The following is a 13,197-nucleotide window of genomic DNA, read 5'->3' as shown; positions in this document are numbered from 1 at the left end:
GTTGGAAAGTTGTTCAGTGTGAAGGTACCTTAAGAGATTAACATTGTCTTAGCACCTCACTGTCTGTTGACTTTGTATGTCCAGAGCCTGGTGTGGGTGGGGTTAGCTTTCTCAGCTCTGCTTTGTGCTACATCTAAAAACTGATTGTGTCAGAAAGGTTGTACCCAGTAGTCTTAGTGATACATCCTTGGATTCAGCTTCTCTTTTCCTACGTTATACACCTCTCAGATGAGGTAGCAAAAACCTGCTGACAGATTACCTTTAGGAAGCAGCCAATTTTCATTTTTGCTTTTCAGTTAGTCTTCCCCTTTTTCAAACAGCCATAACTTTTTTATTTTTCCTCTGGCATAGACGTATAAGGGATTGTGTTTTGACACCATTTATTTTACCATACAGAAAAAGGAATGTGCACAAAAAAATGTAATTGCAGTGAATGCTTGAAAAAAATTCAAATTTCAATTACTAAATCTTTGAAAACTAATAACTTTTGTATTTAAGTTATAGTAAAATTCTCTACCATTCACTCTGTACTGCAACTTAGGGTTCTGTTTATATTACCCGCTTTCTATGACAATTCGTTTGAGAATCCCAGTGCATGATGGGATACTTAACCCCTTAATGACAGCCAATACGTCTTTTAACTGACCAGAGATATAAGAGAATAGCCTCCCCATACAGGTGACAATCCAGCTGCTGTCGGCTGTACACTATAGCTGACACCTTGCTGCATCAGCCACGATCAGTGTTTGCACCGTCCATATCTGTTTAACCTCTTAGATGTTGCTGTCAATAGTGACTACATCATTATAAATGGTTAACAGAGTGTGGGGGCTTCCTCTTTATCCCAATTGGTGCCCTCAGATCATGATTGTGTGGTCCTGATGTTTGCGATGGCAATTCACGACCAAATAGCGGCCTTAGAGTCTGCCGGCTGTTGTAACCGGTTCAGAAGTTAGCGGCATTTATATAGTTAACATACACTTTTTCATTTCTGTCATGCCACTTTGCATTATTTCCTGAAAAGCACCTGAAGGGTTAATAAACTACCTGACTGCAGTTTTCAATATGTCAGGGGGTGCTGTTTTTAAAATGGTATCACGTTTGGGGGTTTCCCAATATATGAGTCCCCTAAAGGCACTTCAAACCTGGATAGTCCCCTAAAAAAATAAATGTTGTAAATTTCCTTGAAAAATTGCTGCTACATTTTTAAATCCCCTAAAATCCCGAGGCTCCTCTTGCTTTGTTTGCAGCCCTGAAATGAAGCGTCATCTATGACGCTCGTTTCAGGGGGTAGCTCCTGCCTTGCCTCCCTTGTGTAGTCTCCCTCAGTGCCCTGTCTGATGAGCCCATTGTCTGATCTGTTGTCTGCTTAGCTAAAAAGTTTTAAGCCAGCAGCAGAGCGATGTCACTATACCTGGTGTGCAAGAGGACTAGCGCCACCCCAGCAGATGACATCGCTTGTCTTTGTTGGGTATAGTGTCACTGCTCTGCTGCATGGGGGAGACGGTAGAAAGCCAGTAGTAGTTATATGGAGTGGGATCACGGGGTGAGCCTGGCTCATACCCAGCAAATAATGGTTGTGACACACAGTCAGAATCTGCCTTTAACAGCCTTGGGTAGAGCGGAGCGCTGCCTGTGACTGTTAAATGCCGCTGTCAAACTCTCTGACTTAAAGTTTTTGGCTACCTCACTTGAGAGTAGCCTGATGTAGGCAAAGAGAAGCTGAAACCCGAAATGTGTGGACCGGGCACGGACCCTGAGCACTGACTTCACCAGTAGGTCCGTGTTACTGTTTTGGTTCTACACCCCGCCCCCCAAACACTAGTTGTTTCTCGTGCTGTCACCGGCGGCTTTGATTGGCGGTAAGACTAATGCCACCGGCCAGAGCGCTGCCGCTGTCGGATGACAGTGAGAAGCCTGCAGCTGTGACCGGAGGTAAATGTTTACCTCCGGTCACAGGCAGCTGATGGGACTACTACTCCCATCAACCTGCTGCCTCTAGTAGCAGCAAGAGCAGGCGCTGTTGATTAGAGTGTTCATCAGTCTGCACAATAGTTAAAATTATATATTTTTTTAAATGTCTCTGGTTCCCCTGTATTTTTGATAACCAGCGCAGGCAAAACTGAAAGCTGCAGGCTGCATTCGTCAGCTCTCCGCTTTAGCAAAGCTGGTTATCAAGGTGTCCCCACGCTGTTTTTTTTTATTATTTATATAAATAATTTTTTAAAAATGGTGCTGGGTCCCCTCCATTTTTTTTGATAATAAGCCAAGCTAAAGCAGACATATAGGGGCTGGTATTCTCAGGTGGTAAGGGACCATAGATACTGGCCCTCCCCAGCCTAAAAATAGCAGCCCACAAGCGCCAGAAAAGGCGCATCTATTTGCCCTGTGGCGGTGACAAGTGAGGTTCAAATTTGTGGGGTTGATGTCACCTTTGTATTATCCGGTGACATCAAGCTCACCTTTACTCTCCATTACTAATGTTATAGTTATATTGTAAATAAACACACAGCCAGAATAAAGTCCTTTATTTGAAATAACCACACTTACTTTTTTCATTTAAAAATAACAAAAACTGTTATACTTCCGGAATACCCATTCCATTTCCTGTAAAAAAAAAAAAAAAAATCCAACAAAATAAAAAATAACCATATTCCTCACCCGTTCGACGCTCTGTCCCACGAGTTAGTCCATGTCTGCGATGAATAGTTTACAACCTGTACTGTGCCAAGATGCGATCGTTTAGGCTGGTAACCATAGGAGAATGAGTTTCTGCGAGCTCCACATCAGTGATAACGGTGACGTCATCGAGGTTACCGCAGGTCATTGAGACTGCGTTCCCAGCCAGGTCCCTGAACTGCGGTGACCTCAGTTGAGATCACCGCAGTTCACCTTGAGACTTCAGGGCTTTCCTGCCGGAGTATTCTTCTGCATGGCTTCTTTTTTTTTTTTTTTTTGCTAGGGTATTCTTCTGCAGGGATTTTTTTTCACATAGTCTTCTGCTGCAAAGCTCTTTCTCCAGGGTATTCTTCTTCTGGGCTATTATGCCAAGTTATTCTTCCGAAGGGCTTTTTAGCAGGGTATTCTTCTATAGGATGTTTTTACATGCTTTTCTGTTGCAAGGCTTTTTTGCCAGTTTATATTCTTCTGCAGGGTTTTTTGCCAGGTTTTTCTGCTTCATTACTTTTTTTCTTAAAGCCTTTACATTTCTGCCTCGTAATTGTGTGAAAATCAGTTATCCTCATTATGAACTGTACTTTTATAGCTGAAAAAGGATATCTGGTTCAGTGCAGAGAAGAGTGGGCAAAGACAAAGGACCCAGATGCTGCTCTGCGAAAACTGCCTGTTAAGCGTTGTGTAGAAGGTCAGCTGCTTCGTGGGCTTTCTAAATATGGCATGAAAAACATTGTCACAGCATTTGGCATAGTGAGTATTTTTTAATGTACCCCATTTGTTACATAAACTATTTACATGTTTTTGGAAGGTGTTTTATGCAACATATAATAGGTTCTGGATGTTACAGGCGTGTATAAATTTCTTTTACCTATCATACATGTTGTAACTGAAGTGATGTAACGGGAATCTGTTGGGTCTGTAGATGTAGGGTTAATCTGTAGGTTAAATGGCATGAAGGTGCCCCGGCCACTGTACTGAAAGTGTGGTTCTTGGTAGAAAATGAACTTTATTTCTCCCAGGAGCCGCTGGCTTTAAGTCATGCAGGCGTGCCAGGCATAATGCTAACTTACAGATTATCCCTATATCTACAAGTTAATAGCGTTATCGGACCTGTCAGGTTCTCTTTAAGTTCCTGTTGTATTTGTGGTAACAAGAATATTTTTTGCAAACTTTGGGCAGTATTCTTTTGTGAAGATCATCTTTTTCACAACCTAAAATGCAATGAGTGGTCAGGAGGCAAAAGTGCGTTAAAGGGAACCTGTCACCCCCAAAATTGAGGGTGAGCTAAGCCCACCAGCATCAGGGGCTTATCTACAGCATTCTGGAATGCTGTAGATAAGTCCCTGATGTATCCTAAATGATAGGAAAAAGGTTAGATTATACTCACCCAGGGGCGGTCCCGGTCCGGTCCGGCGCCTCCCATCTTCATCAGCTGACGTCCTCTTCTGGTCTTCACACTGCGGCGCAGGCGTACTTTGTCTGCCCTGTTGAGGGCAGAGCAAAGTACTGCAGTGCGCAGGCGCCGGGCCTCTCTGACCTTTGCCGGCGCACTGCAGTACTTTACTCTGCCCTCAACAGGGCAGACAAACTACGCCGGAGCTGCAGCATGAAGACCAGAAGAGGACGTCATCCTTTGAAGATGGGAGGCCCCGGACCGCGACACCCACCAGATGGACCGCCCGCCCGGGTGAGTATAATCTGACCTCTTTTTCTCATCTTTTAGGATACATTGGGGGCTTATCTACAGCATTACAGAATGCTGTAGATAAGCCCCTGATGCCTGTGGACTTAGCTCACCCTCGATTTTGGGGGTGACAGGTTCCCTTTAACTTACCGAGAGACCAAAGTTTGGAGGGAACCTGCAGTTGACCTGGTTGCTTTAAATTGTGACATTTGCTGTTAGAACTTGAAATGATCAATAAATCTGTTACCATTTTGCTTCAGATTCCTAGGAACAACCGACTAATGTATGTGCACAGTTATCAGAGTTATGTATGGAACAATATGGTAAGCAAGAGAATTGAGGAGTATGGACTTAAAATTGTTCCTGGAGACCTTGTGCTGAAAGGAGGTATAACAAAATATTTTTTTCTTTTTAGATATGTCAATTTGTAAGTGTATATAGATATATCTATTTGAATTGTGTACACACACAATATTATTATTTGGCTATTTTCATGTCATGTTTTAGCCATAAAGTTGAAGCTTTTTTTTTGTTGTTTTTTTATACTGAAAACAGAATGTGACTAGAGGCCTGTACTGGTGGATTCTTTTGTCATTGACTTATTTTTTCAAATTAAAAAGCAATATGCTACTTTGTTCAGTTTTTTATTTTTGACAGAATAATGAAACATAGCAGGCTGCCCTCTTATGTTCTGACACAAATAAAAAAACACTATCCAGATATATAATCTTTACAATGGAAGTGAATGGCAACAGGCTTCAACTGTATAGGCATCCTTATACAGAATAGAGGTAAATAACTTATGCCTAAGGCTCAGATCACATGGGCGCAGAATTTATCAGACTAGCCACGTCAGCAGATTGCTTTGTGACCACCTGCATAGCCGATGGATGCAGGAGCTGCCTGCTTTTTACGTCCACAAGTTTGGTCCGAAAATAAAACAAGACTAAAGTATACTATGTTGTGTTTTGTTTTGTTTTTTGTTTTTTTAATAACACCGACTATAGGTCCATGTGAAAAGTAGCCCTTGTGCACTAACATTGGTCTGAGGGTTTGTTTTTTGTTTTTTTTGTTGTTTTTTTTTACACAGACCGCATTCAGACCGAAAAATTGTTGTGTGAAAGTGCGCCACTCGTTCTTGTTAGTGCGCGCGCCACTCGCTCTTGTCATTGCAGCTTTCGTCACATATTGACCAGCATTTCTGTCCATACAGTGGCTGCTGATGGAGTTGCATGTGTCCAGACCAGTCCATCAGCCACCTCCAATAGAAAAGAAGCTTTTACCTGTGATGTGTTTAACTACTGGAGGAGCCTGATTGGTCTGGTCACATGCTCCTCCATCAGCAGCCATTGTATGGACAGAAGTGCTACGCATATTGTAACGAAAGCTGCACTAATGGTTAATTTGACCACTTTCTTTTGTGTAGAACTAACAGAACTGTTGTGAACACACAAGCTAAAAACAGACCTGAAATGATCATTATACTTTATTGTCATTGTTGTTTGATACTAGAATCAAAATGTAATTATTTTCTTGTAATATGGTTATAATATATTCAATCTATATTTTTGCACTTGCAGCGACTGCAGTTGTAATTGATGAAAGTAATATTCACAATTACACCATTCATGATGTAGTGATGCCACTGCCAGGTTTTGATGTAATATATCCTGAGCACAAACGTGAGTATGAAATAATTGCATTTTTCCATTATGTATGCAAATTGCCTCTTCAGAGAAAAGAGGACTTAAACTCTATAGTGCCACCTGTTGGAAGTAGCGATCCTACAAGTCACAATCAACCCTTTTAACGAGTTGTGCAATATGACTTCGGATAAAAGCCAAATCAGTATCTCCGTTCGCAGACCCTTAGACCCTTTGTCCATTATGGTGACACATTCCCAGCTGGCAGGGCTGTTTAACACACTCAGATCGCTTCTGGAAATGACACATATCACAAAAGTGAATGTACTGGCATTCACAGTCACATTTGGGGCTGGGAATCTGTCACAAGATTGTTCCTGCCCCATCTAAGTGCAGTGCGATGAGGTGGCAGAGACCCTGATTCCAGAAGTGTATCACTTACAAGGCTGCTTGCAACAGTTTTGATAAAATTGCTGTTTTTTTCTGCTGCAATCAACCAATTTTCTGCATGCTGACCTCTATATAATGCCTTCCATAGATTGGCAGATTTCTGTGTACACTGTGCATAGACAAAAAACTGACACGTAGGACTACATGGCAGCAGGTTTCATAGAAATCTATATACATAATTGTCTAAGGGGTACTTCCGTCTGTCTGTCCTTCTGTCACGGTTATTCGTTCGCTGATTGGTCTTGGCAGCTGCCTGTCATGGCTGCTGCGACCAATCAGCGACGGCCACTGTCCGATTAGTCCCTCCCCTACTCCCCTGCACTCACTGCCCGGCGCCCGCTCCATAATCCCCTCCGCTCACACAGGGTTAATGGCAGCGGTAACGGCCCGCGGTGTAACGCGCTCCATTACCACTGCTATTAACCCTGTGTGTCCCCAACTACTTACTATTGATGCTGCCAACGCGGCATCAATAGTAAAAATAGGTCATGTTAAAAATAATAAAAAAAACAAAAGACCTGCTATACTCACCCTCCGCCACCTTTCTCGCTCCTCTCCACGCTCCCGGGACCGCTCCATTGCAAGCGGCAGCTTCCGCTCCCGTCTCAGGGCTGGTGTGCGACAAGGACCTGCCGTGACGTCACGGTCATGTGACCGCGACATCATCATAGGTCCTGCTCGCACCAGCGCTGGGAGCGGAAGCTGGCACTTGCAATGGAGCGATCCCAGGAGAGTCCAGAGGAGCGGGAAAGGCGGCGGAGGGTGAGTATAGCAGGACTTCAACGGGCTATAGGTGAGTATATGTTTTTTTTTTTTTTTTTTAAGTCTCTATACTACGTGGTTCTGTGCTGGGCAATATGCTACGTGACTGGGCAATATACTACATGGCTCTGCTATATACTATGTGGCTGGGCAATACGTCACTGGGCAATATACTACGTTACTGGGCAATATACTACGTGGCTGGGCAATATACTACGTGGCTGGGCAATATACTACGTGGCTGGGCAATATACTACGTGGCTGGGCAATATACTATGTGGCTGGGCAATATACTATGTGACTGGGCAATATACTACGTGACTGGGCAATATACTACGTGGCTGGGCAATATACTACGTGGCTGGACAATATACTACGTGGCTGGGCAATATACTACGTGGCTGGGCAATATACTACGTGGCTGGGCAATATACTACGTGGCTGAGCAATATACTACGTGGCTGGGCAATATACTACGTGACTGGGCAATATACTACGTGACTGGGCAATATACTACGTGACTGGACAATATACTACGTGGCTGGGCAATATACTACGTGGCTCTGTGCTGTATACTACGTCACTGGGCAATATACTACGTGGACATGCATATTCTAGAATACCCGATGCGTTAGAATCGGGCCACCATCTAGTTTAGTTATATCTCTGACTAATAAAGCAATGATTTTTATCAAAACTTCAGCAGGCAGCCCAGTAAGTGACATATTGCTGGAATCAGTGTCTCTGTCTCTACAGTATGCGTCTCTCAGATTAGGTGACAGATTCCCTTTAATCATATTAATATTCATATTCTGTTTTTTGTCACAATTCAAATTTTGGCCATAATAGTGAATTGCATTTAGACCTGTCCTTACAGGTGGGGTTAATATTAGGGTGAGTGGAATAAGCAGCAGTGTGTAGTGGAGGCCATAGTGTGTGACATAGTGCTGTATGTATTCGACGTTGAAGGCCTAGCAAGGTTTGCTTAGGATGCTGCTGAGGAGTTGGCTAGATGCTATGATTAATCCTGTGCTAGATTCTGTATTATCGAGTCTACAGTCTTTCTGCAAAGGCTCAATGTGAGTTATAGCAGCAGCTTCAACGCTCATGCAGATCATGTGGCTCTTGTCACTATGAGTTCATAGGCTTAGGCCTTTTTCACACTTACGTCTTTGAGCTCCCATCGAAATCCGTCAATTTTCTCCAGTCACCTTCGACCACAGCGGTACAGGAGGATGTCTCTCCGCCCTAATGGGGGACAGGAAACACAAAAGAGGTTAAATACCCTCCCCTTCCTGCAGCCTCCAGTGTTTTTCCTGTCCCCTATGGGGCATGAAGAAGTCCTGCTTTAGTGCTGCCATGGCCGGCGATCGGAGCACACAGTCCTACTCGCATTTAGCCGGGCAACTGGGGTCGGATGTGATGCTTTCCTCCCTGCAGAGCTGCTCCCATCTCCATATTATCATGGACTTGGGACCTTATTCCCGCTCCTCCCGCGCCCCTTCTGGGGTAAAGCGGAGCGGTGATGTGCGACTGGGGTCCCCCTGCGGCTCCCCGGCTTCTTCCTCTCCCGTCTTGGTGCCGGATTCTGAGTACGCGCGAACCGGAAGTGACGTTACCGAACTTCCGGTTCCCTTCCTGTGCGTTCCACCATGGAAAGCACGCGTGCCCAGCGCTGCTGGATTCGGCTGCCATGTGGGGCCTTCCCGGTCGGGTTCCCCCCTGCTCCCTATACCTGCGGACCAGGGAGAGGAGCACGCTATCTGACGCAGTAACCTCGGCTATTTAACCCTTGTTGGGGTTCATCTCCAGGTAAGGCCCCATGTCTGTCTGTGTGTGACTGCATCTTACCGACTCACCATGGATGGTGATGGACCCCTCTCTGCATCTGCAGAGCCCTGCGTCTTCCCTCCTACTGTGAGTAGCGGGCTAAGGTCCCACCTTTTTACCTCTAGGTGGCAATGATACTTAGTCCCCTTCTCTCTCTTTTTTAGGGAGACAAGTCTTCTGCCCCTAAAAAGGACAAAAGTTCCAGAAAAACTGAAGACCGCAAGTGTGGTGTGTGTGCATCAAGGCTTCCTTCATCATACAAGAAGAAGCTTTGATAGATCGGCACTGATGAGGTGTTGCACTCCGAACAACCATCTCTGTTCGAAAGCATTAAATCCCTCATTAAGCAAGAAGTTCAATCCTCAGTATCGGCCCTTTCCCAGTCTCTGTTACCGCAGCCACCTCCTCCCAAAAAGAGGAAATTATCAACGGTAGTTTCTGACTCAGACTTTGGTGAATTACGTTCTTCTGACTCAGGAGTGTTCCATCTGACCTTAAAAACCGCTTCCCTTTAGATGGGATACCCCGAAGGTAGACTTACAGGTGTCTAGAGTGACGAAAAAGACCGCCCTCCCATTTGAGGACTCATCCCAACTCAGGAACTCCATGGACCGTAAAATGGAGAGTCTCCTAAGAAGATCTTGGGATACCTCCACGATCCTCCTTAGATCAAATATAGCGTCCACTTGTGTGGCTAGGTCTCTGCTTCGCTGGCTCCGCAAGGCTACGGGATTCCTTACCGACGCTTCGGCAGAATCTGTTAGGGTGGCAGCCAAGTCTGCAGTCCTTTCTAACTCAGCCAGAAGAGCTCTATGGCTGAAATCCTGGAGTGGCCATATCACTTCTAAAACAAAGCTTTGTACCATTCCTTTTCAGGGTCGCTATTTGTTTGGTCAGGCCCTGGATGATATATTATTATTTATTTATATAGCACCATTGATTCCATGGTGCTTTACATGAGAAGGGGTTACATACAAGTTACAGATATCACAGTAAACAAACTAACAATGACAGACTGATACAGAGGGGCTTACATTCTACAGGATTATGGGGAAGGAGACAGTGGGTTGAGGGTTGCAGGAGCTCCGGTGTTGGTGAGGCGGTAGCTTCGGTACTGATGAGGCGGCAGCGGGGTCAGTGCAGGCTGTAGGCTTTCCTGAAGAGATAGGTTTTCAGGTTCCGTCTGAAGGATCTGAATGTGGTTGATAGTCAGACGTGTTGGGGCAAAGAATTCCAGAGGATGGGGGATATTCGGGAGAAGTCTTGGAGGCGGGTGGATGAGGAGCGAATAAGTGTGGAGGAGAGAAGGAGGTCTTGGGAGGACCGGAGATCACGTGAGGGAAGATATCGGGAGATTAGTTCAGAGATATATGGAGGAGACAGGTTGTGGATGGCTTTGTAAGTCAGTATTAGTAATTTGAACTGGATACGCTGAGGGAATGGGAGCCAGTGAAGAGATTTGCAGAGGGGGGAAGCAGAGGAGTAGCGAGGAGAGAGATTAGTTAGTCGGGCAGCAGAGTTAAGAATGGACTGGAGAGGTTCAAGGGTGTTAGCAGGGAGGCCGCAGAAAAGGATGTTGCAGTAGTCAAGGCGGGAGATGATGAGGGCGTGCACAAGCATTTTAGTAGATTGACGGTTGAGGAAAGAACGGATTCTGGAGATATTTTTGAGCTGGAGGCGACAGGAGGTGGAAAGAGCTTGGATGTGCGGTTTGAAAGACAGGGCAGAGTCGAAGGTTACTCCGAGGCAGCGGACTTCCGGTACGGGGGAAAGCATGATGTCATTGATTGCGATAGATAGGTCAGGTAAGGAAGATTTATGGCATGGAGGAAAGATGATGAGTTCAGATTTGTCCACATTGAGTTTGAGGAAACGAGAGGAGAAGGCGGATATGGCTGATAGGCACTCTAGGATTCTGGACAGCAGAGCGATGACGTCTGGGCCAGAGAGGTAGATCTGAGTGTCATCAGCATTATTGGAATCTATGGGACTTTGAGTTGTCCCAAACCAAGTGTATAGATGGAGAAGAGTAGGGGTTCTAGAACAGAACCTTGGGGGACTCCAACAGAGAGAGGGTGGGATGAGGAGGTAGTGTGGGAGTGGGAGACGCAGAATGTGCTGTTGGAAAGGTATGAGGAGATCCAGGATAGAGCGAGGTCTTTGATGCCAAAGGAGGAGAGGATCTGTAGTAAGAGGCAGAGGTCAACCGTGTCAAAAACAGAGGACAGGTCTAGAAGGAGGAGTACAGAGTATTGTCCATTAGCTTTCGCGGTAAGTAGGTCGTTAGTGATTTTGGTCAGGGCTATCTCAGTTGAGTGATGGGGGCGGAAACCAGATTGTAGATTGTCAAAGAGCAAGTTAGATGAGAGGTGGGAGGAAAATTCAGAGTGGACGTGCTGCTCCAGGAGTTTGGAAGCGAATTGGAGCAGTGATATTGGGCGATAGCTGGACATAGCAGTTGGATCGAGGGTTGGCTTTTTAAGGATAGGCGTGATTGTGGCATGTTTGAAAGCAGAAGGGAAGGTGCCAGAAGATAGTGATAGGTTGAAGTGGTGGGTTAGGGATGGGATAAGTGTGGTGGTGAGGTTGGGGAGGAGGTGGGATGGGATGAGGTCGAGCGCACAGGTGGTGAGGTGCGATTTGGAGAGGAGACAATTAAGCACCCCTTCAGTGATGTTGGATAGGGAGGTTATGGGGTTTGGGCATTGGTCTGGTATACAAAGGGGTTGAGGTGGTTGAACAATGAAGACTTGCCTTGTCTGGTCGATCTTATTTTTAAAGTGTGTGGCAAAGTCCTCAGCAGAGATGAGGGAGGTTGGAAGGGGCAGTGGGGGGCGGAAAGGGAGTTAAAGGTTTTGAATAACTGTTTGGGGTTGTAGGATAGGGAAGATACGAGGGTTGTTACGTAGACCTGTTTAGCATAGGTGAGAGCAGATTTAAAAGCGAATATTGCCTGTTTGAATGCAGTGAAGTCGTATTGCAAGTGTGTTTTCTTCCAACGCCGCTCCGCAACCCTGGACACTTGCCAGAGCTTTTTAGTGGTGTTATTGTGCCAAGGTTGTCTATTGATACTTCGCACTCTGCCATGGATGACAGGGGCAACTGTGTCAATAGCTGATGCGAGAGTGGCATTGTAGAAAGCAGCGGCACTGTCTGTCGTGGAGTGAGGATATGGATGGTGGTAGGATAGAGTCAAAGAGTGTGTGGATGTCTAGGTGTGCAAGGTTTCTGCGGGGGTGCGCATTTTGCTGGACATGGGTGACCGGTGGGGAGGACAGGGATGAGAAGGTGAGCAGATGGTGGTCGGATAGAGGGAGAGGGGAGGTGGTGAAGTTAGATAGAGAGCAGAGACTGGTGAATACCAGGTCTAATGTATGTCCGTCTATGTGGGTGGCTGCGGAGGACCACTGAGTAAGTCCAAAGGATGAGGTAAGGTACAGAAGTTTGGAGGCTGTTGACTGAAGAGTATCGATGGGGATGTTGAAGTCACCTATGATAATGGTGGGAATGTCAGAGAGAAAGTGAAGAAGCCAGGTGGAGAATTGGTCAATAAAGGCAGTGGCCGGGCCTGGAGGTCGGTATATGATGGCCACTTGGAGGTTGGAGGGAGAGTAGATGCAGACAGAATAGACTTCAAAAGAGGGGAGGATAAGGGAGGGTAGATATATTAGACAAGGCCACAGACAAAAAGAAAGCGCTTCCTGAACAGAGGAATCTGAAAAAGCGATTTTTTTTCGTCCCTCAAAAGATCAGACTTCTCAAAGAGAATTCAAGGGGAAAGGCGAGTCGGGCCGCTGGAGCTAACCAAAAGGGTGGAAGGGTAGGAATATCCTTGTCCCCCAGTCCCAGCAGACTCCTGACAAGCAGTGACTACCCCCAGGGCGTCGGGGGTTTGCTTTCGGGCTTGATCAGCCAGTGGAGTTCCATCTCCTCAAACCGGTGGGTACTCTGTACTATCCAGGATGGTTTAAAACTGGAGTTCGAGAGTCCTCCTCCTTGCCGCCTAAGGATCACCCCATTACAGATTCTCAACCCTCAGGATGCATTTCTTTCCCACCTTCAAGAATAACTCCAAGCAGGAGTGATTTCCTCAGTACCCCAACAGGAGATAGGCAGAGGACACTATTCTCACCTATTTCTAATCAAAAAGCC

The 13,197-nt window shown here is 45.8% G+C and overlaps 1 protein-coding gene across 1 annotated transcript in view; it reads left to right on the top strand.

The window, feature by feature from the left end:
• The window catches only part of PUS7 (pseudouridine synthase 7), an 86,177-nt gene that overhangs the window by 55,827 nt on the left and 17,153 nt on the right, over window positions 1-13,197 (top strand). The window contains exons 11-13 of the mRNA XM_069765096.1: window positions 3,266-3,426; window positions 4,621-4,747; window positions 5,941-6,042. Coding sequence (XP_069621197.1) covers window positions 3,266-3,426; window positions 4,621-4,747; window positions 5,941-6,042 — 390 coding nt within the window. The remainder of the gene's footprint in view (window positions 1-3,265; window positions 3,427-4,620; window positions 4,748-5,940; window positions 6,043-13,197) is intronic.

The sequence above is a fragment of the Ranitomeya imitator genome, chromosome 4 (assembly GCF_032444005.1).
Source record: "Ranitomeya imitator isolate aRanImi1 chromosome 4, aRanImi1.pri, whole genome shotgun sequence".
In the NCBI taxonomy this organism is placed as follows: Eukaryota; Metazoa; Chordata; class Amphibia; order Anura; family Dendrobatidae; genus Ranitomeya; species Ranitomeya imitator.
The sequence above is the reverse complement of the archived record's forward strand: the minus strand, read 5'-3'. Positions and strand labels throughout refer to the sequence as shown.